Here is a 27646-nt window from a genome sequence, read left to right on the forward strand (position 1 = left end):
TGACATACAGTTACAAGGAACCAGCCTTGTTTTTCTGAGATATGGAGATAAATATCTCAAGAAAACAACTCAAATGTACTTATCATGAAAAAATAGTGTAAAGGTGCATGGTTGATGTCCTTTCCAGCTTCTGTGCTAAATTGATTTTCATTCTTATCACATCTAATACCACTGTATGTGACTGTGAGGCATAAATAAACCACTTTGTACTTTTACAAAAGTGATTTGTGAATCTTGCAAATAGTAAGAACTATGTTACACTTCAAGTGTTTAAAACTGGTATGCTCTGAGTAATTCAAGGAAGGTCTTTTATTTTGAAGGGATTGCTCAGAAGTAGGCTCGGTTATATCTCAGCTGCTGAGTCACGTGAAAGTATGACTATCACGTGTAAAAGGACAACCACACCTCAACTTAAAACATTATTTACACTTTTTTTAACCCAAGTGGATCAATCATGTGAGGGTTTATATGAAAATTCACACAATTTCTTATATTTCTGGATTCAGTCTATAAAAAAATAAATAGATGACAAAATTCAACCTTCACCTTTTATTTTTCAACACAATCCACGAGATGTAATCCACCATGAAACAGACACCATGTGAGGAGGCTGCATGTGTCTGCATCCATTTAGATCAAAAACACATGAAAGAAGCAGCCTCAGATACATCAGATGATTTGATATGAAGTTACACAATCTTAGAGCTACATCTACAATCCTTCTCACTGCAAACACTACAGTGTCTAGCCTCTTAATTTCATAACATGATGCTGCAGAGACTTACATTTACTTGCATTAGTCTGATGGTGATAACAGTTGATTTTCTGCTTTAATTTCAAGAGTTAGCATGATAGTTATAAACCCCCTGCTTCAGCTTTGACACACAGGACCAGACAGCTGCGACGTTTCACCTCTTCTCCTCCATTTCTGAGCACAGAATCACAAAAAATGAGACACAGTTTAAAAAAAAAAAAAAAAGAAAAGAAAGAAAAAAGAAAGAAAAAAAGCAACAAAGAGGCACCTTTGTCATTTCTTCTGTATTAAAACTTTTGTTCCCTTGGGTGCAGAAAGCTAGATTGAAAAATACATATTGATGGTTTTTTTTAATCAAAACAGGAGTCTATTGTGCTTCAGCCCCTCCACAGGTGGAGCTCGATGCTCTTAATAAAGGTCCAAAGACATTAGACTCCTTATCACAGGGTAATCAAAATAAGAAACTGGTGTCACTATCTGCAATTTGATAAGGTGCAACAGACTAGCATTTCGATGCAGCAAACAGTAGAGGGGCACTGTGTCAAGTTGAATACCCTCCTCCTTAAAACTGATCGGTAACTCTAAGTGTGGAGTCAGCATGCAATAAACCAATACCAGTCTAAACATGTGCCATCTGCAGCTTATTTACTTGCAAAAAGGGTCACTTTTTACAAGTCACTTTTGTCTCTGGATTTACCTGTGAGAAAGAATCCACTGAAAGATCTTTTAAACATTACTGGTTGACTCTGAGAGCACCGAGCTCCATCTGTGGAGGGACTGAAGCACAAGAGACTCCTGCTTCATGGCATCAAAGATGATAAAAATGTAATCATGACAGCCCTAGTTTGACCCTCATGTTCCTCAACTTCAGCCTGAAAAAGTGGGCATTGTTATAAACTCTCAGCTAAGACTGAAATAAATCTTTAAGATTCTCAGCAAAGCTGAAACCATTTTTTTATTCCCCATCAAGCTGGACTGATAAAGGAATCAGAAGAAATCATGATTTAGGGGGAAACAACAGAGTAAAAGAGTGTGGTTTAGCGTCAGCAGGAGGGCTTGAGATGTGGTCTCAGCCTCTAAACCCGGTCGGTGCCCCTCAGCAGCCAGAACGCTCTGACTTCAACATCCAACAAGGTGAAACTCGTCCCTCCTGCAGCCAGGAGGGGGCGCTCCATCCTGCCTTAATAAAGGAGGCAGGTGTTGTTGTTCTTTAGGGGTTGAAAGGGTTGGAGAGGGAGGCCCTGGGTCCTCCAGGAGCCTTCTCCGTTCATCTCCTTGTTACAGCGTTTTCAACACGGCAGGATCGTGAAGAGAGAGCGAGCTGGGCAGGGCGTTAATCATCGGCGTCAGGTTCTAAAGGAGGACCGCCGTCTTCAGAGGAAACAGGGAAGGTTTTCTTTCCTCGCTTCTGGACGTGGTCTTCATTTCTCTTCTCCAACGCCACGATCTGTAAGATAATACAGGTAGTATTTTTATATAAATAGGACAGAGAAAGGATTATAAAAAGAGGGTTGAAATATTTTTTCAGTCTGTTGGTCAAGTCTGTAAGGAAAAATGTCAGGAAGGGTTGCCATTGTTAAAAAAGAAGTCCTTCAGCTGCTTCTTTATCTTTCTTGTTTCAGGAAAAGCATTACATCTTGGAGCCACTGAGAGACAGAGGGACTTTTTTCAGAATTTCAGTGGAGTAGGAGTCTTTAGTCCAAATGAAAGGTTTCTTTCTGACAGTATCAAAGATTTTCTGTGTGCTAGTGTGGGACATGGTGTCATCAAGTGATGTCTTATTTTACTTCATGCTAGCAGAAGCCAACACTTGGGGGCATTACACACTCTTTGTTTTCTGTTCTCGTAATCCATCACTGTATAGGTAAGGCCAAGGGTGAGGTACGACCAGCCATATATTCTTATCTTTGTTTTAGTAATCTCACGTCTTCCTGGAAGTCCTCTCACAAATTCTCGCACGCTTTACTGGCAGTGCAAAAACACAATGCTGTGTTTTTATTAGCCTTGCTGCACCCCCTGCTGTCTCAACTCTGAGCATGCCAACTTTAGAAACCATCGTCCCATACAAACAACTCAGGAATGTTTGTTACCTCTGCCATGAACTCAGCTTCATCTTCAGCACCGATGGGGATGTTCAGGCCACTCACGGCGTTGAAAAGCTCGTACACATTCATCGCTTCGGTCACTCCTCTCTTCTGGAAGAACTGTGACAATCACACAACATCTGAAGGTCATTTATGACACAAAATACACTTGATCTGGAACACTGAGCTCTGTAATGGTGTTATTTTCTGGCAGCCTTTTAATCTCACTTTAATATTAAGACCGATTTAAAATGCATCCTTTTAAACTTTTACTAAATCTACATGCAGGACTTTATCTCATTTGATGAGCTAAGAGTAAGATACTGGTTGTGAAATCAAATTATGAACTGGAAAATTTCCTTCTCTTACAAATAACGAGCATAAACTTCAATCAAACAGGAGAATTTAAAAATCGTGATTACACTTGAACTCAAAAATTTTAAGACCAATTTAACTCAGAACTTCAAGTGAGGAATTTACTTCAACATGTCCTTTTTTCTGTTGCTTTCACTTATGCATCTCTTGAAATTGAGCTGCGACGTGCAGGTAAACATATTTTTACCGTTGAGACGTTCCTGCAGTCTCTGAAGAGGAACTCCAGGCCGTGAGGGTGGGTGGGCTCCACGGACTGACTGACATCAATCAACCAAACCTAAAACACAAAAAAACACATGAAGATTTTAGAATGAAGCTGTGGTGGGTGTCCCTCTGACAGATCTGACAAACTATCAAATCTACCGTCCACAGTCTGAATAAAAGATTTTTAAAAAGAACGAAGAGGAGGAAAACGTGAGAGAAGAAGAGAAGAGGTAGGAGGAAAAGTGAAAAAAATGTGACAGAAAGGGAAAAGAGCAAAGAAGAAGAAGGACTGGAGATTTAAGAGTAAAAGTAAACAACCATGAAAGAATAAATAAAGAAGAAGCAGCACACAGAAAAGTAAACAGTTATACCTTTCCTTCGTGCCACAGCATGTTGTATTCACTCAGATCAGCATGAACCAGATTACACTCCTTATACAGCACCTGCATCATCTGTACACCCGGAGAGAAATATTTAAGAAAAAAATGTAGTTTAGTTTCTATAAAACAGGGATAAAACCCTTCCGATGCTCTGGGCGTAAGGCTTTCAGTACTAACTGTTTTAAATGCTTGGAAGGACACATTTAGGTATTTCTATACAAAACAATTTCAAAATAAAAAGAACATTTTAAACACATTTTTCATGCCTTTTTGGATTTGAAAATTGTATAATCATTTCAAAAATTCTAAATTATATAACCAATCATAAATGTAATCTACAGCTTTTGAAAGATCATTTTTTTATAAAGTCCAAGTGATTCTAAAAGACATGCAACATGCAATGCATTCAGGTTTACAGGGATTCAATATGAACTTTAAAGCAGGGTTAGGACCAAATATTCACGACCAGACCAGTTGAAACTTGCAGGTGCTTCCAACAAACCACTTTGCAACGTTCTAAACTCATGTCAGTTCACATTGCCGCAACTTAAGGAGACGATGCATCATGTCCGTAACACAGACTGTCACATACACTCAGCTGATTTCTCTGACATTTTAAGAGTACATTTGTGTACTTTTGGAGAACTTCAGACCAAATCATCAATCTGGAGCAGATTTTGCTTGTTTTGGCAGGAGTTCATGAATGTAATTATCTCTAAAATATCTTTAAACCATGTTACTTTAGTTTCCTGTTGTCTTGTTATAGAGGGTGTTGTTTCTGCACTGCATACTCACATGTAGGACCTGGTAGAAGGCATTCTTCATGTCCTCTGAGCTCAACATGACCTCTTTAAGTTTGGGAGCAGGAACGTGATCTTTACCAATAAACGACATGACCAGGATGTGTTTCTTTAACAGAACCACCTGAGGGCACGGGATCTCTGCCTTCTTCATCCTAAACGCAAACATATGAAAGGTTTGTGCTCTTTATTATTCACTTTTGGTGAAATCAAAATAATAGGAAGATGTTTCAGAGCAGCAAGATTGAAGCAACTTTGGAAATTCAGATTTTATAGAGATCTTGTTTGTTTTTTGGGCTTTATATGCATTTATTTGAGATATAGAGTCGGTATTCAGGCAGAAAGAGCGCAGAATGACATGCAGGAAAGTAGCCACAGCTCAAAATCCACGTTTAGGTAACCTTTACAAAACAGGAAAATGATGTTGAGGATCTCTTTTTCATAACCATCCCAGGCAAAATAGACAGCTGCACAAGGTGTTTTCATGGTACATTTCTACAACAGCGCTATAACAAGGCTCAGTCGTCTTAAGACACTTGGATTGATTTTACAACAGCATAATGTTTGACGTTCTGACCGTTAAATCAACTTTTATAACTGCATGTAAACACTTGGTGTAAGGTGTTTACCTGGCCAGGTTGTGCATCTCCTTCTCGGCCCACAGCCGGATGATTTTGCGAGGGTTCAGTTTGCTGAAGCGCTCTTTAAAGCGGTAATCGTCTTTAATGTAGCGGTCTCTGTTCTTAAACTCGTTCAGTGTTGTCTTGAAAACCTTCAGCACCACCTCATCAGGAACGGGCTGCTCCTCCAGGCTGTCACACAAAAACACACATCAGACAAATAAATAACATGTATAATCAAAGCAGCTTTGGTATTCAACAGCCTATTTAACACCAGGCTCAACTGATGCTCTTTTTATTTTTCCTTTGTTGTGTTATTCTCATGTTTAACACCGCAGAATTTCCCTTTACTACTTCATTACTATTTCTGGATATGTGACATGGACTCACCTCCCTCCGTTGGCATGAAAGACGACAGCCTCCTTTCCTGCACTGATGCAGCCATTTATGTTCTCCAGCACGCCAGAGTTCACCATCTTATACATGAGCAGACGAGTACGGGGATCCACGGCTTGTTCCTGCAGAGAAAGAGTTCGAGTTAGGTGGAGAAATGAGGATTTAAATGTGTCTTCAGTCCTTCATGTTAACATGCAAACCTGCATAAAAGCAAAGTCTATAACATGCAGTGTCTGTGTAGCTGTGTCGCTCTTTTAGTACAGTATGCACATCTACAAGCTGTAATTAGCTAGTAGATGTAACTGAGGAATGTTTTCAAACCAGCTCTCAACAAGCTTTATTTACCTGTTGAGAGTTGGTTTGCAGGATTATTGTTAAAAAAGGGAGAAAAGCAGTTAAAAAGTGGCGCAAACCCCATGAGTCTGGTCTGTGAAGTGGGAGCTTGCAGTTTGCAATGAGGTGAATTTTCAGTTGAGTTAAGTCTAGTGCAGTATATGACAGCTGCAGGTGCACGCATGTGTAGTCAGCATTTTACACCAATATTCTGGTTGCATCTGTATAAAGGACACAGCCAGCTTTTTAGATGGAAGGATAGCTATCAAAAGTGTGAATTACATAGCGTAAATGAGTTAAGCATTTGTAAACATACAGCAGTGGAGTGCTCCTTCTTCTCATGCAGTCTGGCGCTGCGTCTCTGCTCACTGTAGCAGTGCTGCTTCAGAGAGTTGAACACCTGGTTGGACAGCTTCAGGTCCATCCCCAGACCGTCACCAACATGGACTTCTGGAGCAAACTAGAATAAGAATGGAAAAAAAGGAAAGAATGACATGGTGCAATTTAAATGCACACAGATGCGCAACTCAAAAAGTTGCATGTTTTGTACAAGACAATGTAAATAACAAAGATTTAAATCAATCATGAACATTTCCATAAACCCTCAGGTAATTCTTTTAAACCCTCCTGAGCGTACAAAGCAGGGCATATGCACAAGATTGATAATGTTTTCATTATGTTATATAGTTAAATAAAAATGTAAAAAAATTTTTTACTTTTAGAATGAAACTACAAAACAAAACAGATTCAAAAAAATTATTTTCAATCCACTAGATGGTGTTATTTTTCAGGTGAGAACAGCAGACATCAATATCTATGGAAACGAATTTGGACTAGCAAAAAGAAAACAAGATGAGGAAGATATATTTCAGTATGCATTTCAAGAAAAAGAGTTAATTGTGGAGAATAAACCATCAAGATATCAAGAAAATCTCAACTAGAAAATGCCTTATTGTTGAGAAAAAAAGCATCCAAATCTTAAAATTAAAAAGTCAAAATGCCCAGAATCTGTTTAAATCCAACTTATATAAACTTCTTATTTTTTCAGTATGTTTCCCTTTATTTCAGCTTTTTGTTTCAGCATTTTTACTCGTTTTTGTGCAATCAAGACAGACTGAAAGGGCATGTCTACCCTCTTTAGCTCTGAAACAAAAAAAATAATAAACCCAGGACGTCTAGGAACTCTGTTTTTGTTGCTGTGGTATTAGTAGGCGATAAAGTCCAGCACTTAGCTAAAGAAAATAGCAACTGAACAAACTGGTTCAATCCAGCAATCATGGGGTAAAAAGATGAAAAAGTACCATTTCCCTCAATCGACAATAAAGTGTATCCTTATCCTTACCATTGATACCAGATGTTTAAAAACATTACCTTTTCTATTGTTTTAATGGTAAATTAATTTAAAAAGGAGAGGAATCAATGCAGCAAAAATGGAAAGGAAGCACTTTCATGTTGCTGACACTGCACAAAAACATAGAAAAGGCAACAATGGTGTTTGATTTTTACTGGTGTCACATTGGAGACTATGATCTTAACATTATGACAGCCATTTTTAGAGTGCGTCTTACGTTGTCCATGCGAGCTGTGTTCTTGCGTCCACATGCCACCTCATCGTGTTTGGTGGTGATGTTTTTGCCTTTCCCGGTGAACCCTCTCCTGGGTGTTGTCTGTGGCTTATCTGATTCGTCAAAGATGCACAAACAAATGCGCAGCTTAAGAATTTTTGTGTCAATTATTTTGTGGACAGCATAAACATTCATTCAGTTAGTGGTTATCATCATCACTTATTAACACTGAACTAATATGCAAAAGGTGGAGAAAAGAGTCTCAGTCGGATAGGAAAACTCCACGCCCTACTACAGAAAGTTGGATAAAGGTTGTGAGTTAAAACTAAACACCCAGTGTCTAACTAAAAAAGTGTTTCTAGTATTTTTAAAAACACTGCAGGTGTGTTACCGGCTTTGTAGGGGTCATGTCTCGTGTCCTGCCAGTCCACCTCATCCTCAGAGCTGTCGCTGTCCTCGTATGGATGGACCATACGATAGTTCTCAAAGGAGATGGACACTGGACACAAACATATTACAGTCTTATTCCTACAATCTCTATACAAATATGAATCTGCTAGAGTAATTCAAAAACGTGCTGTGTTATTGTGTTTGTCTTAAATGTCACAATGCTGTCTTTCTACCTTTGCTGTCTCCGTTGAACTTTTTTTCCTCCCGTCGGAGCTGATCGTCAAACTCGCGGTCAAACTGCATCTGCAGCATCTGAGCGAGCATCAGGTCACTGGTCGTATCACAAACTTCATCAGGCATAAAAAGATCAGATGCTGGACTGAAAGTTGGTGACAAAAACAAAGATAAAGCTATTTAAGATCATTTCCAATTTACTTATTTATGTAGTTGTTATAATTCTGTTTGGGGGTGATACTCAAGGAATAAGTTTGATATTCACAGTTTTATTATGCAGAGTATTTATTAATGCTTTTATTTTGATAGAATCCTTGATTAAGCTCCAGAAAACATCTTCATTATGGCCAGATAAGATAGCCAAGTTTTGTGTTTGTTTCTTAATGAATTGGCAAAAGCAAAGCACTGCTACAAATTGCAAAAAGAATGGAGCAGCTAAAAAATCTTTCTAGCACACTGCCAAACATGTCAACAGGTAAGAACGTACTCTGTGAGAGTTGGGAAGGCGTTGTTCTCCTCGTCCAGCTGTTTGGCCAGCTGCTCGCTCATCACATCAGCTAAAGAGCAGGCTGGAGCTGCCGGGGCCGCCGAACCCCATGGACTCTGGATGTATGAAAAACACATTATCATCAGCATGTAAACCTCCCAACTTAAAAACAATTACACAAATGACCTCATGTGTGATTGAAGGTAAACAGATTCCCTTTAATCATAACAGATACATAGCAGGAAACACTGTTCTAAATATTTTACATCTTTAGTTTATATTTTTCAAGTATTCATAACTGGAATGGGTTGTGTAGGGAGGTAGAGGACTGTCAAGTGTAATTAAGCATATTTTATATAGACCTAATAAATAACAGAACTGCAACAGTCATGAGGCCCAGACAAGTTCAGGCATGTTCCTGTTGATCCACGCCTCCTATGACCTCACCTGTCATTTAGAAATGACCACGCCCACTCAAGTATAAGACAACATTTTTAAAAATCCCGTCATCTACGCCTTTGTGTTGAATGACCTTTGACGCGTCGGTTTATTACACAACAGTATGACGTCATACACGTAAATATGCCATTTGTCTTACACATGGAAAAGGTGAAGATATGTTAATAGCTGCTACTTGAGCCATGATATTTAACACCTTAAAGAGAAATCACTGATTACCACATCTTACACAGACAGTGCACATCATTTCAAGCCTATTACTGTCATAGAAAAATTAAATTTAAGTTTGAAGGCTACCGTAAGAGTATGAAGTAGCTTTGGGGTTATAAACTTTTGCTGGTTAGCAATTAAAATAACGTGATTTTTGCAATTAACCTCACATTTTACTCTATTTAAACGTTTAACTAGGGCCCAAATATCCTTAATCATGTCACCGACAGCTGCTGAGTAAATTTATCTGTCCATCTTCTCGCAGTAAGCTATCTTCAGCCTTTTAAGGAGAGGTCTCTCCCTGTAGCTGGTGTTCTGGCTTTAAGAGTGACCGTGTTAAGTGATGACTTTCAGTGGAATGTTGTTCACATGACAACTACAATCAGTATCATTGGAAATGTCTTTTATTTGGTTTAAATATAATGTTTGTTTGATGGCCATATCTTTACATTAAAACCAAAAACTGAACAAAGAGATTAGTCGTATTCGGCTCACAGTGACAGGCTAACACGGTCACTACTTGAGTCCTCACACCGCCTCGAAAACAGCAGCTTACACTAACAGGCTAATGCTAGTTAACTGGTTAAGCTTCGCGAAGTAAAACACGACACAACAGCAGAACATGACAATAAAAAAGAGCTCCTTACCTTTGGTGCTTGAGCTGTGACTCCCGTTTGATCCATTATTTTTATACCGTGTTATTTCTTCTTTCCTTGAAGAGTGAATGGTGGCTAGCTGCTGGGCTAACGTTAGCACGCTCTGAGGGCAGGTTTGTCGATGAAAACGTCAAAAAAAGAGTTTAAAAACGACGTCACTCGTTTGACACGAAATGTAAACAGTTGTATAAATGTCAGTGAATATAAAAAGTTAATGTCAAAGCTGGCAACAGACTATTTCAAAATAACTTAAAGGCTGATAGGAGGTAGAACAGCTTTCAGTGAGGTGTTTCTCAGCTGAGTGAACCTTGGCACAACCGGAAATACGTCACGAGTACTCACTGTAGGTAGGAGGAGGCCTTTTTTTACACTGTATTTCACTTGAAAATGTAATATGTCATCATGACAACAGTATGTCTCCATTATTTATCCTCATTTTTAAAAACTTCCTGCCAGAGCAAAAATGGCAGATGAGGCCAGAGACCCTTTATTATATATTATCCACTTACTTTTTCAAAAGTTGCCGATCTGTTTGTGCAACTCAGACCGTGTGCAGATGTTTTCATGTAATTTTTGATTGTTAAAAAAAAAAAAAACAAGTGTCTACGAACTTCAATTTTTATTACTAGTAAAAAGGTTAAGACAACAATAAAATAGATAAATTGATAATTCCCCAAATAGACTACCAAGCATTTCAAATAGAGCATATTTTGGCCACTATGTTGGTTCTTAATGTAAACAATCTTTTTGTTAAGCATCTGTTTCACGTCGATAAACATAACCTTATGTACACCAATGTAAACAATATTCTCCTACCCTTTGTCATTAGAAAAGACATTGATTTATAATAAAAATAATACCCAAACCTAATCTAAATCAACGACAATACTATTTATCTGCACACTATGTCTCGTCATCTGTTTAAAACATTTACTGAAACAAAATGAATAACAGTGAAAAAATGGGAATATTTGAAAATAAAAAGAGCATACTCGTGACATGACTCATTGGAGGAAATTTAAAAATTTCTCACAACAATGTATGGTAAGATTTAGAAAAATCGACAATACAAAACAAAAAAGATAAATAAATAAATATTTTACGTGCATGTGACGCAAAGGAAATGCAAATGAAAAATGTTCCTCCACCTCCTTGACCCATAGGTGTTCTGCACGAACCCGCGTGCGCGTACCCAAAACTGTGTGCGCGCACAGCCTCCAATCTGTCCAGGTTTTCTCGTGAACGCGCTTGGCCGTCAGCTGCTGTCACACAGAGACGAGCGTTCAGGTGTGTGAAGATACACATCGATAAAGATGGCAACATCGGAAGCAAACCTTCAAAATAAGAGCATGGGATTTTCAGACCACACAAAGACCCTAGAATGTAGTCAGATCCTATATTAATTTATTTTGAAGAGATGTAAAGAGATGGAAACTGATATAATTATTTATAAGTGTTAGTTGTTGGTGTCAAACACTTGATTGAATTTTTTTCAGAGCAAGTTTTTGATTGAATATTTGTCAGAGCAGTTTTTGATTGAATGTTTTTCATGTTTTTCAACATTGTAAAAGTAAACAGAATTTTACTTTTTTCACAATTTTAACTCGTTGGTCCCATTCATACTTCATATTTTATGTGTTATGCATTTATGGTTTCATGGTTTTATTTTTTTCCATTCATTTTGTAGTAAACATTTTAAATTTGAAGTCAGCATACTGTATCATAAAAAACGTGTAAAATTTAGTCAATAAATATATTTATCAGAAACAGAATTATTTTCTAATGTTTTGTGCATTAGGTGATTTAAGTCCCATTTATTCTTTTCTTACAATAGAAAAGCATTTAATTAACTAATTCCTCGTGTTCTTAGCAAGAGTGATTTTTAATTCTATTTTATTTCCTCGCTCTAATAAACTTGTGACGGTTGTAAACACTTAAAGTGACCTGATAAGACTGCAGTATAAATTCATAACCTCCTCTTGCAGAGGTCTTCTTTGTGTATTTAAACCATTTTTTTGGTAACTTAAGTAGCGTACTTACGTGAAAATAGTCTGAATAATTATTTCGGTGTAAAAAAAGCAAAATTAAATGTGTTTAGCATGTGAAAAATCGGAGCCGTTTATAACATTCTTTAGAAAGTCCAAACCGGAAGTCGCGACCGCTATTTTGAAATCTTGACCGTTGTTGGAGCATCCTGACGTCTTCTCGAAGCACAAAGTGAAAACGCATCATCGTCCGCCTCACACGTTACGATGCCCACACGGATCCACAAGGACATGCTGTAATCCGTTCATCAGGGACATTTTGATTTCTTCTATCAATTTATTTTGTGTGCGTTTCTTTTATTGTCTAAATTCTAACGGAAACCTCTTTTGTCCGCGGGATACCGATGGCCACCTCCGCCACCATCCCCAGCATCAGCAGCAACACGGGAGGGCCGACGGGCCAGCCAGGACGGCCGGGATTCAACCAGCACACCTAGCAGCTCCCTCCACCGTGAGTAAAAATTAATTTATTCACATTTTAAATCAGATTAAAGCGAACAGAAAATGTTTTTAGGATAAATTTCCTCACTGTGGAGGAAGCTGGAACATTTTAGCCTCTTTGTGAGGACACTGGTGAGCCTACACTCAGACTGCCTACACATCGGAAGGGTCACTTTAATTTTAACTGTCAGGAATAAATCTGTGAGGCTCCACATTACAATTTATACATGTTTCCTCAGTGTTATAACCTCATCATACACGCAGAGTAACATAGAGGGAGCTGAGGTTGGTTTATTTTTCCTTTATGTTAAATCTCAGAGCTTGAAATGTAAAATTCAGCATAGGGCTGGGCAAGGTATAGAGATTTAAGATAGGGTGATACATTTTTAATGACATAATTGGAAAAACAGTGTTTGTTATACTGATATAGTAGATGTTGATTTTAAAATAAAATTTAACCAAAGGCCAAATGCTGTCATAAAACTGTTTAGAATAAGAACACTGAAAATGAGAGGAGCTAAGCTTTCTGTCCATACTTTGTCCATTTTGTCCATAAATATACGGACTTACCACAGCAATGTAAGTGGAAACAAGAGGTCACTGCAGGGTCTCTCCAAGCTTACAGATAGGCACCAAATATTGCAGTTCTACTGGTAACCACTGGGGCAGTGTTGAGCAATGTACCTAACAATTCAAGCCACAGCTTAATTGTTAGGTACGACCTCCCTGGGGGTACCGACACTCACTTTGGGGACCACTGCTCTAGACAAACACCAATACTCCATGGTAGAGTTGTACATGTTGCACAGATTTAAAGCCTTAAGATGATATGTACAGCAGATTATATCTGTCTATGAATAAATATAAACATCAAGTAAATAGAAGCATCAAGTTGATTAAGTCAGAAGCAATTTAAAGGAGGAGCTGGGTGGAGGAGGGTTGCAAAAACATTAAACATGGCTGCATGAGTGCCATTAGCCAATAGCTTGCTAAGAAGCGAATCAGCTGGCCGTCAGCTGATGAGGGCTTGCTTGTTGTGGCTGCTCTGGGACCCCCTTAGTCTTTTAAGAGCCTATGTGGAAAGCATCAAGCAGGAACAGCACACATTCCTGCTTTTCCTGTGTCTACAAGGAAAGTGTGAGGCAGGGGGAGAAGCAGCAATAAACCCAGAACAGAGCAGGCAACAGACAATGACAACAGAATGACATGATTTAGTCAGATGCAGAATAAAGGAGGAGCTGGGGTGGAGGAGGGTTGGAAAAAGCAGCTTACAGCTTGTAGATTCAGCTACCAAAACCGTGTGGATTCAAGTACATCATGATGCTACTTATCACTAAAATAACAGACTTTTTTTTTTAAAGACATGTTATGATGGCCCAGAAGATTTTGACAACCTTAAAAATGCCACCAATATTTTTTTTAATGCATTTCATACAGTGGGAAGGATTTTGTCTGCAATCTCTGGTCATAGAAAATGAAAAAAAAAAGCTCATTATACGGTGTCCAGGATTTCCATTTGTGTTGCTTAATATCAAACAGGTTTTTTAGAAATTCTAGAATCAAATCAAAGTTTTTTATGAGTCACAGATTTGAGGAGTCTTTATTGTTGTTCGGTAATGTGGTACAGATAAGAAACTTTATTGTCCCACAGAGTAAGATATTTGTCTTGGACTCTTCCCCATGCTGCAGCCTGACAACACACATTACACATGAAAAACCATTTCACATAAGACAGAGTATAATTAAATAATTCCCTCCTAAAAAAGCAGAATACGAATACCATTAAATTCTCAGAATACCCGTGCAAAAATGCAAAGAGAAATCACAGTCCAGTCCATTGCATTATTTGCTACTAAAGCAAGGGAACAAAACTAGATTCAAGGGTTCTAGGTAAGACAAAAATTACACAATAGAAATACATTAAATACAATCTTGAATCAAGAAGTAAAAATGTAAATTGTCAAAAATACTAAATACAATACCTGACCACTAGATAAAGCATTTATATAATTATCGTATTTAAATGCAAAGCTAAAATAATACTAAAATGTGTCTAAAATGACACATGAGAGTCTCACTAATAGATGAAAATATCCAGGTTTATATCCTTTATCCCCATTCTGCTAAAAAAAAACCACTTGGATTTAATTTTTGCTCCATGTCGCCCAGCGTTCTTTCAGCCCCGTGGGACCTTTAAGTGTCTCTGTGGACGTCTGACACAATTAATGTGAGCGGCAGATGGGGTCGAGTTGGGGGCGGGGGCTGGGGTGAGTAGTGGAGGCAGGGGGGTCATCTGAGGCTCAGACCTCCATTATGAAATGGAGATAAAGAGGAGATAAAAATAACCTTTGATTGAATGACTGAAAAGCAGCAAAAACACATCAACATCTGCATATTAACTCTTATTTACTGACTTGATCATGCTATAAATAAATAGGACCTCTGTTAAGGTTTTCAGATTTTAAACTTTCTATGTCGTGTTTAAAACAATACAGTCTGTTATTTTGATGATCGATAGCATCAAAAAGGAACAAAGCTTTGAAAAGCTACATTGCTACAAAAGTGTACATCGATTTCTTAAGTCAGGTGCTGAGAAATAAATCTATCAAAAATAGGGAGAAACTCCTGAACATTGTCTAAATTGCATAAAAACAGGAGCATTATAGTAATAAAATGTTATGGCAGTTAAAGCAAGGCACTATGCAAGTTCATATTTCTGATTGTCATCAACCATGCTAAATGCTAACATTTGCACACTTGGGACAAGTGGGTGCTTTTTCACCCCATTGAGACTGAATAATCCTTTTACAGCAGGGATGCTCGCCAGGATCTAGGAGGGTTTTTTTTGTTTCAATTGCAGGAATCCGAGTATAAATCCAGGGTAGCAGACCAACCTCTCAAGAAGTCCCAGCTCGGGGGTATAACTTTCCAAGGCTCAGGAACTAAGGGGGCGGGGCCTGCAGTGCTTTCCTGATTAGTAGCTTCTGTGAATAGGGCGTAACTTAGGGCATCTACAACAAGCATTGGACTTTTCCTCACTATGGATCATTGATATAAAAGATTGTACTGATTTATAACACCTGGAATTTAAAAAGAAACAAGTATTAAAACATTTTGGCGACTTAAGCACAGCAGCAATGTGAATGTTTTAAGGCTGTGTTCAATAAAGACTATAAATATTGTAATCACTTGTGTTGTATTAGGTTAAGCACATTGTGTTTGTCTATACGTGTGACTTAGGTGCAGATCAGATCACATTTCATGGCCAATTAATGCAGAAAAAATAAATAATTTCAAAGGGTCCACATACTTTTCTTTCAATAGGGCCTAACATTGCTGCTACTATTGTTTTACCACCTATTGCCATTAGTGTCCTGGCCTGTTTTAACCCAGATGGGGACATGGTCTCTCTGGAGAGCCCAAAAGTGATGCTTGACTACTGTCATTATCATATACTGAGGTTTAGCAGGTATAATGTTCACATGTGTGCTAGCATGCTAACACTTACTTCTTTATCAGTGGAATTTATCAGCGGTTAAGTAAAGTAAAATTTTGTTTTTTGATCCATAAATGTTAATATTTTCTGTTAAGAGTAGACTGATTATCAGCCTGGCTAATGGCATTTAGCTGGTAATGACATTTTATGTAAAAGATAATTGATAAAATGAATTCATTAAAGGTGTGCCGCTCTACTGTAAGGTGAAGTAGAACACCAAAGCATGGGTGTGTCTTCCCCTCTGGTTTTGTTTTGATGTCCCACCCACAACACTATCTGATTGGCTTGATGTCACATCTACCAGCCAATCAACACTGAGGCCTGGGTGGCACTGACACAGGGAGTGTAAGACATCACTTCCTGTTTCCTGCTGCTGCTTTATTACACTGTGCTGTTTCTCATGTGTGCAGAGCAGGTTCAAAACTATTTATTTTCCTTATTTTTTAACATGCAGTTTTATTTTTGTAACATTTAATACATTTTGTTCGTCATGTAACAAATGCATATCGATTCCATTATTGGTTATGGGCCTTATTACTACTAATAATCCGTAACCATAATGGCCCTTAAAAAACAGTATTGGTCAACTGTTACATTCTGTTTTCATCCTCTGTGACAGCTATAACAACAATTACTACATTTGGGTTTGTCATGTAGGTATTTGGGAGAAGCTAGGTAGTTAATCAATAATGAAGGGTGGAATCAAATAAAACTGTTCTTCTTACCATTTATTTTTGTGTATGTAATATCATGAAGTGATTTTTGTTTGATATTTGTAGAATTGGAAAACTGCCTCATTTTGGACCATTTCATGTTACGTATATTAACTGTTCTTGTTTCCTCTCCTTTTCAGGCTGAAGACCCCCACATCAGACCGCGCTGCCTTAACTGACCTTCTTCTCTCCTGACGGGTTGCGACCTCAGTGCAGAACAACAGGACTCTTCATCATCATCATTACAAATCCAGCTCTCAGCAGCCCAACATGACAAAGAGGAGCATCAACGCCACCTGATGAAAACCAAATTCTGAAAAATGACTGAGAGCAGGCGGAGGCGGAGGGAGCTGTGAGACAGAAAATCAGGACAAATAGGATGTGAATTTGAAAAAGATTCTCCTACCATGAGTGAAGCTGTTTGACTCCTAAAATCTTCAATAAAATCAGCATTTCAATCCAGCATCAAAACCAAAAACAGAGACTGTTAGATTCCAATGATGTAGAAGCAGACAGCAGAGACGATTGTTGATTTATAAGCTGTTTCTGTTGGACGACGTCCAACAAAGACGACTACGATTGTGACTCTCCTCTGACTTTTTCAGGCGTTGCAACTATAACTAAAGAAACTGAAATAAAAGACATAAAAACAAAGACAGCAAACATGATTGTTTTACTTTAAAGGGCAAAGATTCACGTTACCGACCTCTTCAACAACCAAATCAAAAATCTGAGCCGCTGAAGATTGTACAACAAAACAATCAACAAGAAGAAACTTTGAGGAAATAGTTGTCCTGGGATTTCAAGGAGTCTGAATAAAACTTGAAAACCGAAAGGATTTAAAAAATAAATACATCAGTTGATTTTGGGTTAGTATTTTGCACAGAAACATATTTTGGACATAAGGAACCAAAAGAGAGTGAGACTCCATGATGACGCATCTGCACGCCGGTCTCAGCTCAGAGACGACAGAGAAGGCTCGTCTGGAGCTGAACGAGAACCCGGACACTCTGCATCAGGACATCCAGCAGGTATGGAAATCTACAGTGTTCAGCAGGGGTTGACCAGTTACTGGTCTGATTGAGTAGCGGGGCTGATAATTTGTTGATAATCTGTATCTACATTTTATTTTACAGATTGCAGATTACATTACTTGACTGAAAAATAGTGCTAATTTGATATGATATTTGCCTTTCCCTCTGGCTGTTTCCACTCTCCACAGTCTCATCTAATGTCCTGTCCACAACATTATCTGATTGGCTAGACATCATAAGAGTAACATCCAATCAGCAAAGTAGCCTAGAACTGTCAGCCTATTGCATCATTTCCTGTTTTCTCATCACGTTAGTGTTGCTCATCATGGCGTTTTCTTAAATTTATTAAAAATTAAAAAACTGAAATATCACAATGACACAAGTATTCAGACCCTCTACTCAGCACTTAGCTGAAAAACCTCTGGCAGCAATTGCAGCCTCGTCTTTTCGAATGACTCAACAAACAAGCTTTGCACACCTGGATTTTCTGCCATTTTTTTTTTTGCAAATCCTGTCTAGAGATATTTGATAGGGTTTAATTCAGGTCTCTGGCTAGTCCCCTCTAGGACATTCACAGTTGTCCTTGAGCCACTCCTGTGTTGTCTTGGCTGTGGTCTTAGGGTCATTGTCATGTTAGAAGGTGAACCTTCAGCCCAGTCTGAGGTTCTGAGCGCTGAGGAACAGGTTATCAATTTATCTCAGTAGTTTTAGCTTTCCCCCAACTCTGACCCGACTCTTTGTCCCTACTGCTGAAAAACATCCCCACAGCATGATGCTGCCACCACAATGCTTCACTGTTGGAATGGTATTGGGCTGGTGATGAGTGGTACCTGGTTTCCTCCAGATTTAGAACTGAGATCAAACAGTTCAATCTTGGTTTCATCAGACCAGAGAATCTTGTTTCCTCTAGTCTCAGAGCCCTTTAGGTGCGTTTTTGCAAACTCCAAGAAGGCTTTTATGTGTTTTGCACTGAGGAGATGGTTCTGTTTAGCCCCTTTGCCATAAAGCCCAGATTGGTGGAGTGCTGCAGTGATGGTTGTCCTTCTGGAACTTTGTCCCATCTTTATACAGGATCTCTGGAGCTCAGTCAGAGTGACCCTTTGCAAAAACACTGTAAACTTAGCTCAGGCTCCTCTCATTTCTCTGGATCTTTGCTGGGATGTTTTACACCTTGATTGGATTTACCACCTGTGGTATTCAGATTAATTTGACACGATTTGGAAAGGCACACACCTCTCTAAAGAAGGCCTCACAGCTGACAATGATATCAGAGCAAAAACCAAGCCATGAGGTCAAAGGAACTGCAGAGCTGCAGATCTCAGAGACAGAGTCGCTAACAGGCACAGATCTGGGGAAGGATACAAAAACATTTCTACTGCTCTGAAGGTTCCCGAGAGCACAGTGGCCTCAAAAGGAAGAAGTTTGGACTAACCAGAACTCTTCCAAGAGCTGGTCACCCTCTCCTGCCAAACTGAGCAATGGGGGAGAAGGGCCTTGGTAAGAGAGGAGACCAAGGACCTGATGGTTACTCTGACTGAGCTCCAGAGATCCTTTGGGAAGTTCCAGAAGGACAACCATCACTGCAGCCCTCCACTGATCTGGGCTTTATGGTAGAGTGGATAGACGGAAGACTCTCAGTGCAAAACACATAAAAGCCTGCAAAGTTTGCAAAGAACTCCATGTGAAAGCCTAAAGGGTTTGCACTGAAGAGGTGAATGTATGCTTGTTGCAGTTAACGGTTCAAATAATCCAAAGAACCCAAGATACATTTCCTTCAACAGCAACAATAAAGTTTCTTACTTTATGTCTGCAGTCTACAAATCTAAAAACTCCTGATGTTTGAGTAACATTGACAGCTATCTTAATGATGTCTCCACTCTGTTTCACTGACATCAAGGTCCGGGACATGATTGTGACACGGCCCGACATCGGTTTCCTGAGGACTGACGATGACTTCATCCTCCGCTTCCTGAGAGCCAGAAAGTTCGATCAGGTGGAGACTTTCAGGCTACTGGCCCAGTACTTCCAGTTCAGACAGCAGAACCTGGACATGTTTCAGAGCTTCAAGGTCTCAGGACTTAGACTGACATTTTAAGTATTAGTCACTGAAGTACTCAGCATCCTAATCCATGCAGTAATGTGTGTGTTCCAGGTGGACGACCCGGGTATTAAGCGAGCGCTGATGGATGGTTTTCCAGGCGTGCTGGAGACTCCAGACCAACATGGCCGAAAAATCCTCATCCTGTTTGCCTCCAACTGGGACCAGAGCAGGTACAAAACGCACACATAAGAATAAACTTCAACACGGGTTTCCCTAAGACGACTCTGAAAGCACAGTAGGGTCCTCACGCCCCATCAAACGTGCCGTCTTTGCCATCTCTCCCACTCAAACATGCCGCAGTATTGATCGAAGAGAACAAAGAGCTTAATGGTTCATTCTGTACTTACACTAAAAATAGACAAGAACACAAGCAGCAGATTGAGTCCATTGTTTTAGTTAAGACTCGCCGTCACAGCCTGTTTGACTATTGATTAACTGCTCATAAACACCCACGCTGACATTTTCTTTATCTCCCCCTCCTCCTTCAGGAACTCGTTCACTGACATCCTGCGGGCGATCCTGCTCTCTCTGGAGGTTTTGATAGAGAACCCGGAACTCCAGATCAATGGTTTCATCCTCATCATCGACTGGAGCAACTTCTCCTTCAAACAGGCATCCAAGTTAACGCCAAACATCCTCAAACTGGCCATCGAGGGCCTCCAGGTAAAGAGTAACACAAGCGCTCGTCCTTGTACCAATAAGATCGATTCCTTCTGTCTCTTTAATGGGGTTAACAAGGTTTCATTAGGGTTCAGTATTTCCTTCATTGTCTCTGCCTTTTGGCCTCTCATTTTGCTTTTATCCATACCATATTTCTTCTGCTATTCTCTCATACTTTGTTTCCTGTCCTTTCCGTTACTTCTATTCTTCTTTCCTTTCCTCTCCCTTCCTTGTGGTATTACCTTTCCTTTGAGTCTTGTATTTATTCCCTCTTTTCTAGTCTTATTCCTCTCCCTCTTCCCTGTTTAATTCTTTCTGTGTCATCTCCTTGTCTTCTCATTTCCTTGTTTCCTTCTTCTCATCTTCATCCCTTCCGTTCTTTTTCTCTGGTGTCCATTCCTTGTTTACTGCCTCTCTTTTCCACCACTGCCTCCTTGATAACTTTTTTCTATTGTCTTCTTCATTGTTCACCTTTTTCCTTGTTTCCTTTCCTTTCTGTTAGCTTTTATCTTTCTTTGTTTCTTTTTTCTCTTTTTGTCTTTCCCATTTACTCTTTCTTTCTTTGTTTCTTACCTGGTTTTCCCTCCTTGTCTTATTCCCTCTGCTAAATGTCTCTTCCTGTTTTCTGTTCCTTCCATGCCTCCTACTCTCTACCTTCCCTTCCTTCATTGCCTCCTTCCTCTCCTCTCCTCTCTTCATCTCCTTTCTTTTCTGTTTCACATATTTTCTGTTCGTCTCCTTTTTCTTGTTTACCCTCTTACTTCCTTCCTCCTCATCCCTTTATTTGTCCTCTCTATGACTCCTTTGCTCCCCTTAATGTTTAATCCTCTGTCTCTAATCCTTTTCCTTGTCTCCTCTCCTTGTCTCCTTAGGACAGTTTTCCGGCCCGGTTTGGAGGAATCCACTTTGTGAATCAGCCTTGGTACATTCATGCCATGTACACCATCATCAAACCTTTCCTCAAGGACAAAACCAGGAAGAGGGTGAATCTTGTCGTCTTTCCTTGTCTCCTTTTTTCAGTTTTTTTCTCTTCTTTTGGCCTTACCTGCTTGTCTCTTCTCCTAACTTTTCTGCCCCTCTCTGCTCGTCTTTACTTTCTCCTCTCTGTTTGCTTCCTCTCCTCTTCCCTTCCCTCCTTTTTTCTCCTGTCTTATCCTTTTCTGTCTTCTTTCCCCTCTTCCCCTTCCCCTTCCTCTCCTCCTGTCCTCAGATCTTCCTCCACGGTAACAACCTAAACTCGCTCCACCAGCTCATCCAGCCCGAGTGTTTGCCATCAGAATTCGGTGGCACCCTTCCTCCATATGATATGGGAATCTGGGCGCGTACGCTGCTGGGACCCGACTACAATGACGAGACGGAGTACACGCTGACCTACGACGCCCTACATGTCAGAGAGAACTGTGGAGGAGGAGGAGACAAGGACATGATGAAGAGGTGAGGAGAGGAGTCTGTCAATGCGTTTACGTAGTTACAAAGAGTTGATGTTTTTATTAGACTAAAATCATACAAAATTTGATGTCTTAAAGTTGAACTAACACTCCTAGAGAGAATTTACCCTCACATGGATGCACCTAAATAAGGCCAGAACTGTATGAGGAGTTCTGAGCATGCTCAGTGTCTCTGCAGCGGGCGTAGACCAGGAAGTTTATCCAAATAAAAGCTCAGAGTAACGCCAAGCAGAATAAGAAGTACAGCGATGATTTGGATTCTATTTGAAGAAAATACAAGAGGACAATATGGACTGGCTGAGACTGGGTTTACAGATTTGGAGAATGTCACTCTGATACAACCCCAGTCCAAAAAAGTTGGGGCGCTGTGTAAAATGTAAATAAAAACAGAAGTCAATGATGGTCAAATCTCATAAACCAATATTTTATTCACAACAGAACATAAACAACATATCAGATGTTTAAACTGAGACATTTTACCATTTCATGAAAAAATATTAGCTCATTTTTTGGCAGCAACACATCTCTAAAAAGTGGGGACAGTACAACAAAAGGCTGCAAAACTAAATGGTACTAATGGAAAACAGCTGAAGGTGCATTTTGCAACTTTTGAGTTTATTTGGCAACAGGTCAGGAACACGACTGGGTATAAAAGGAGCATTTAGTGAGGCAGAGTCTTTCAGAAGTAAAGATGGGCAGAAGTTCACCTATCAGTGAAAAATTGTTTGCAAAAGTTGTGGAACAATTTCCACAAAATGTTCCTCAATGTAAAATTACTAAGACTTTGAATCTCCCACCATCTCTGTCCCTACTTTTTAGATGTGTTGCTTTCATCAAATGCAAAATGAGCTGATATTTTTCATGAAATGGTCAAATGTATCAGTTTCAACATATGCTGTTTATGTTCTATTGTGAATAAATTATGAGATTTGACAATCACTGACTTCTGTTTTTATTTACAGTTTATGCAAATGAAAGGATAAATCATCCTGTAATACAGATCCACAAAGTTTTTTGTTTTTTAACAAGATGTGTCTTACACGTCATCTGTAATATTAATAATGATTAATTGGAGAAAACAGATAAATCAATGTCACGTTAGACTTTTAACACCCCCACATGTTGGGAGTGGAGTGATCCCTGTTTAATGAACAGCTGTTGGACAGTGAGATTGTCAGATCTGATGGGAATCGCAGCTATTTTTAGAGATCTGGATCACTTGGCTCATCTCAGTAATAAGAGTCAGTCTTCTGGTTCCTAATAAGCTTGACTTTATTCGGCCCCTTCATGTAACTTAATCAAATCAGCTTCAAATCATCAAATCAAATCATCAGATTAAGCACCCAAGATTCATATGTGTGCCTGTATTTTACTTTAATTGTTGTTTGTTTCAGGTCTCAGTCAGCGGTCGAACCAGGAACTCTCCGACCGACAGACCGAGAGACCAGCACGCCTCTGCTGGCCTTGGACTGAACAAACACAGACATATAAATATAGTTAGTTTACCCACAGGCACATGTAGATTCATCCACACTCATGTACAGACACCCACACGTCTTTAAAGACGACAACACTTGGACACTCTCATTCTGTCTGTATTTATCTGGGGGATTTAAAGTCGTGTCCTGTTGACCCGGACTCTGAACTTCCTAAACGGGTCACACCCACTCAGCCTGCCCTGTCTCTGAGCCGTCTAAAGCCTCCCAGCTGAGCCAGCATCTGTCCCCACGACGACCAACCGACGAGACGTGTGCTTCGAGTATTTGTGAGAAAAAGAGGAGGAATGTACCGCCGGGATTTCACTGGTGACGCCTCTGGTTCTCACTGAGTCAGACACTCAGAGGATGGGGTAAAACTTTATTTAAACTTCTGAACAGATGTGACGACACGACGGTTAAGACGAAACAATTAAATATATAATGTCAACAGTAAGGATGAGTTTGGCTGGGCTTCTCCAACAAGGATTCATTTAGACCAGCTTAAAATCAGTTTATTTGATTCTGGGTTTAAAAAAACACCCTCAGTGTCAGCTGTTTCATGTCCCCACGCTCACAGCTCGCTCAGTTGAAACCCAAAAGTTGGTGGACTCTGCCTGGGCAGGGTCAAGTCAGAGGAAACTCTGGAGGGTTCCTTAGCATTCTTGTTTTCTAATCAGTCGTCTGACCTGGGTCTAGGAATTCAAGACTAATCAAAACATTTAGTTGCTGGTTCCCTATAAAGTTTCCCTCATAACAGCTGGTGTTCAGAGTTCTCTGTTCTTTCTGGTAAAGATAAGAACAATTAGATTTCTTTGAGTCAACACATTCTCAACTTATGCTCAAGCTATAAACACGCAAGTGTGCTCAAAGGACTGAATTTTCAGGTCTGAAAACATTTAAATATCATATCTGCAAAAATGAATCTAAATATCAGCATATGTGCAAAAAAATCCAATATTGTGCATCTCTACAAATGGGTTTTCATTTGGCACAGTTTGGCTTTTCATGGATTAAATAATGACAAGGATGGAGGAAAGGAAACTGGTAGTCAAACTGGAGCTAGCTACCTTTGCTCACATTAAAGAACCGTTACATTGAACAGGCCCGTTGTGAACTGCACATTTGTACTCGGTCTCTCACCCCACAAGGTTTATTCGATTGATAGTACATCACTGTTTAAATTAAAAGCATTTTTGTGACAAAATGGGTTTATATGTTAAAGGGGCTCAGCTAGCCTCTAAACTTGGTAAAAGACTTCTCTAGACTCTGGTCTCCCTTCATTTGCATAGACGGCGTCTGCAGGACTGAGTAAATGGTCGTATTGATCACCTCTGCACCAGTTAAACTGTGGAAAAAACTGTTTTTACAGCGTAGAGATTGTACTCATTGTATGTAGAAATATTCTGATAACTGCAGAGAGGAGAAAATGCCACTCTGCCAATCCCAAACCCCTAATTCAAATATGACTAAACCTATGTTATGTTGGTATTTTTACAACACTTGTCACAGTGAAAGGAAATGTTCATTTTTAGAGCTGGAATGGGACGTTTGTTACGTTGACGACTGTGAGACAAGACGGTGGATGAACTCTGCCGTGTCTAAAAGGACAGAACAGCATGTGATGAATTTAATTTTAAACATTTAATTTGGTAATGTTTGACCTTAACTGCATTGCAACTAACATCAACAGCACATCAGTGCAGCTTTAAAGCTTCCTCCATGTTTGTTTCAGTTTGGTATAAAAATCTGTGGTTAAAACACGATAAAATGGTCTTAATTTTCTTAAAGATGATCGTTGTTGGTGAAACCCAGTCTTAAACTCTAGAAAAGCATTAATGTTGAGTGTTTTCTGAGCTGTGATTGTGAATCTAAAGTTACTTTCAGGTTTATGTGTGCAGGGTTCTCACATGGCGGCTCTATCACTTCCTCAAGCCTTTCTGCTGGAGATATTTCCTTATTTATGAAACGTTGTTTTAAATTTAGACCAAACTTTGTTTTTTCTTGTTTTAGTGTCACAAACTGAATGAGAAAAATAACTCAGTGGGGGTGGAAACGTTCCCATGTCAGAATGAAATGAAGGGAAAACTCACTTTGGTAAAATATTTTCACCTTATTCTTTCATTTGCAGCAGAAACACATCAAGTTAAGCTGAGTTTATACTTCTGGGTTGAATCTACACCGTCATGAGCATCACATGTGCACTAGTATCTCTGTGTAGCTCTGCAATACTCAACCAAAACACCACTGGGACTAAAGAAAGAATGATTTTATTGTAGTTGGAGCTGATAAGTATTGATCAGCGGATTATACAGCAGTTATTGCAAAGAAGAAAACAGAGGAGACATCAGAGGAGATGGAAAGGATGAGGAGATGCACCTGCAATATTTTCAGATGTTAGGAAGTTGATGTGACTTGTAACGCCACCTGCAGCCATTTATCTCCCAGCAGAGTTCACACAATACGCCTGTAGACTTAATCAATCCCCAGTGCTACCCAGCGGACAAATCACAGGGCTTTGGGTCTGCATTACCTCCATGCGTAGTTGCATTTTTAAGGAGGTGCATGTCAGCCATGTGCATAAGCCTTCAGTATCTTTAGGGCGTCTCACTCTCTCGGTGTAGAGTTGACACAGAAGTATAAATGAGCCTTTACACAGGCTTTTTGATCAAAAACCTGCACATATCAACACATTTAAACCGGATCATATGCATGGGAATGTTCAAAACTCTTCTACCAGAGTGAAACATTTCTTTCTTTATCAGTGTTTTATTTTGAAGAAACCACAGGATGCCAAATTTTCACCTTTAACTTTGATTGTGAAGGGAAAGATTGTTTTTATTGAATCTAACTTATTTAAAGATTGTATATTATTGTTATCAGTATTACCACGCTGTAAAACAGTGGCACACTTGGCCGATTTAATCCTGAGAGATTTGAAGTTAAATTTTCATTTTCTGCAAATTTAATCATCAATATTTACGGACTTAAATCAGAAATAAATCTTAAATGTAGAAGCAGACTGATAGTTTATCTTCACTCTCTTAAATAATGTGAATGATGTGTAAATTTAAAGGCCAAATTTGTCACAGATTTTGCAGCGTGTTTGACTCGTCATCAGGGCTACACTGAGCAGTGATCTGGTCTCCACTCGACTGTAATGTATTTCCTTTCAATGAATGTATAGAAGTAAACATTTACACCAACAGGACTCTGCTCTCTTTTACTTAAACTTAAACTTCATCTGCTCATTAACACAAAAATCTGATCAGCCAATCACGGCAGCAGCCAGCGAAATTTAGGCATGACCAAGATGATGAGCTGAAGTTCTAAATGAGCATCAGAGTGAAGAAGAACGATGATTTATTGAACTTTTGCAATGTCTGATTGTCCAGTTATGGTAATCCTGTGTGAACTGTAGCCTCAGGTTCCTGTTCTTAGCTGACAGTTCAGTCAAGACAACTTTGTCTAGAAACACATGATCTGCGGCTATAAATATTTCCTTATTGGCAGTTATGAATTAGCACTTTTTGCTGTTATTTATATTTGGTGGCGTGGCTGTTCTGGGATCCTCCTGCTGTTGAACAAGCCTAAGTGGAAAGCATTTAGCAGGAACAGCACACGTTCCTGCTCTTGCTATGCTTATAAGGAAAGCCTGAGGCAGGGAGAGAAGCAGAAAAACCCCAGAGCAGAGCAGGCATCAATGACAACAGATTGATATAAAGGAGGAGCTAGGGTGGAGGAGGGTTGCAAGAGCAGCTTGCAGAGAGAGCAGCAGAGTGTAGCCAGGCAGGAGCAGTTCAAATAAGGCAGCATGAGAGTGATTAGCCAGTAGTGTGCTTTGAACAAATCAGCTGTCCGTCAGCTGATGAGGACTTGCTTGAGACCAGCTGATCTCGATTACATGGCAGCGCTTCACTTCGTGACCTTCCTGAACTAATGCTATGCTCGGTGAGTGACATCCAGTGTGGTCTTCCACTGCTGTGATCTGTCTTCTTCCAGATTTGGTGTGTTGTGCACTCAAGACGCTTTTCTTTATACCTCTGGTATATCTACAAATTCCTCTCAAAAAAACAGAATATCATGAAAAAGTTGTTTTTTCATGTCATTTTACTTCAGAAAGTAAAACTTTTTATAAATTTTAGATTTATCTCATACAAAGTGATACATTTCAAGACTGATAATATGGATTGCAGCTCAGAAAAATAAAAATCCACCATCTTTAAATATTGTAATATTGTTGGAAAGTCCAGTTTGCAAGGTTTCCTGATCATTCATTCTCTCAC

The 27646-nt window shown here is 39.4% G+C and overlaps 2 protein-coding genes across 2 annotated transcripts; one reads left to right on the plus strand and one right to left on the minus strand.

The window, feature by feature from the left end:
• Positions 1–534: 534 nt before the first annotated feature.
• On the minus strand, positions 535–10253 carry riok3 (RIO kinase 3 (yeast)). Its single transcript, XM_041814490.1, has 13 exons — positions 9939–10253; positions 8623–8738; positions 8135–8280; positions 7903–8010; positions 7515–7624; positions 6263–6406; positions 5608–5735; positions 5227–5409; positions 4593–4752; positions 3789–3869; positions 3401–3490; positions 2845–2958; positions 535–2201 (listed from the first exon to the last, which is right to left on the minus strand). The coding sequence occupies exons 1-13, from the start codon at positions 9972–9974 to the stop codon at positions 2088–2090; spliced, it is 1530 nt and encodes a 509-aa protein (XP_041670424.1). The 5' UTR covers positions 9975–10253; the 3' UTR covers positions 535–2087.
• A 1936-nt stretch (positions 10254–12189) lies between these two features.
• On the plus strand, positions 12190–26556 carry LOC121527104 (clavesin-1-like). The gene is made up of 8 exons (XM_041813817.1): positions 12190–12443; positions 16783–17673; positions 19574–19744; positions 19829–19947; positions 20266–20440; positions 21310–21420; positions 21648–21871; positions 23280–26556. Exons 2-8 carry the CDS (start codon positions 17572–17574, stop codon positions 23356–23358), a joined length of 981 nt encoding a protein of 326 aa, XP_041669751.1. The 5' UTR covers positions 12190–12443; positions 16783–17571; the 3' UTR covers positions 23359–26556.
• Positions 26557–27646: the final 1090 nt, after the last annotated feature.

Source organism: Cheilinus undulatus, linkage group 19 (genome assembly GCF_018320785.1).
Source record: "Cheilinus undulatus linkage group 19, ASM1832078v1, whole genome shotgun sequence".
NCBI lineage: Eukaryota > Metazoa > Chordata > Actinopteri > Labriformes > Labridae > Cheilinus > Cheilinus undulatus.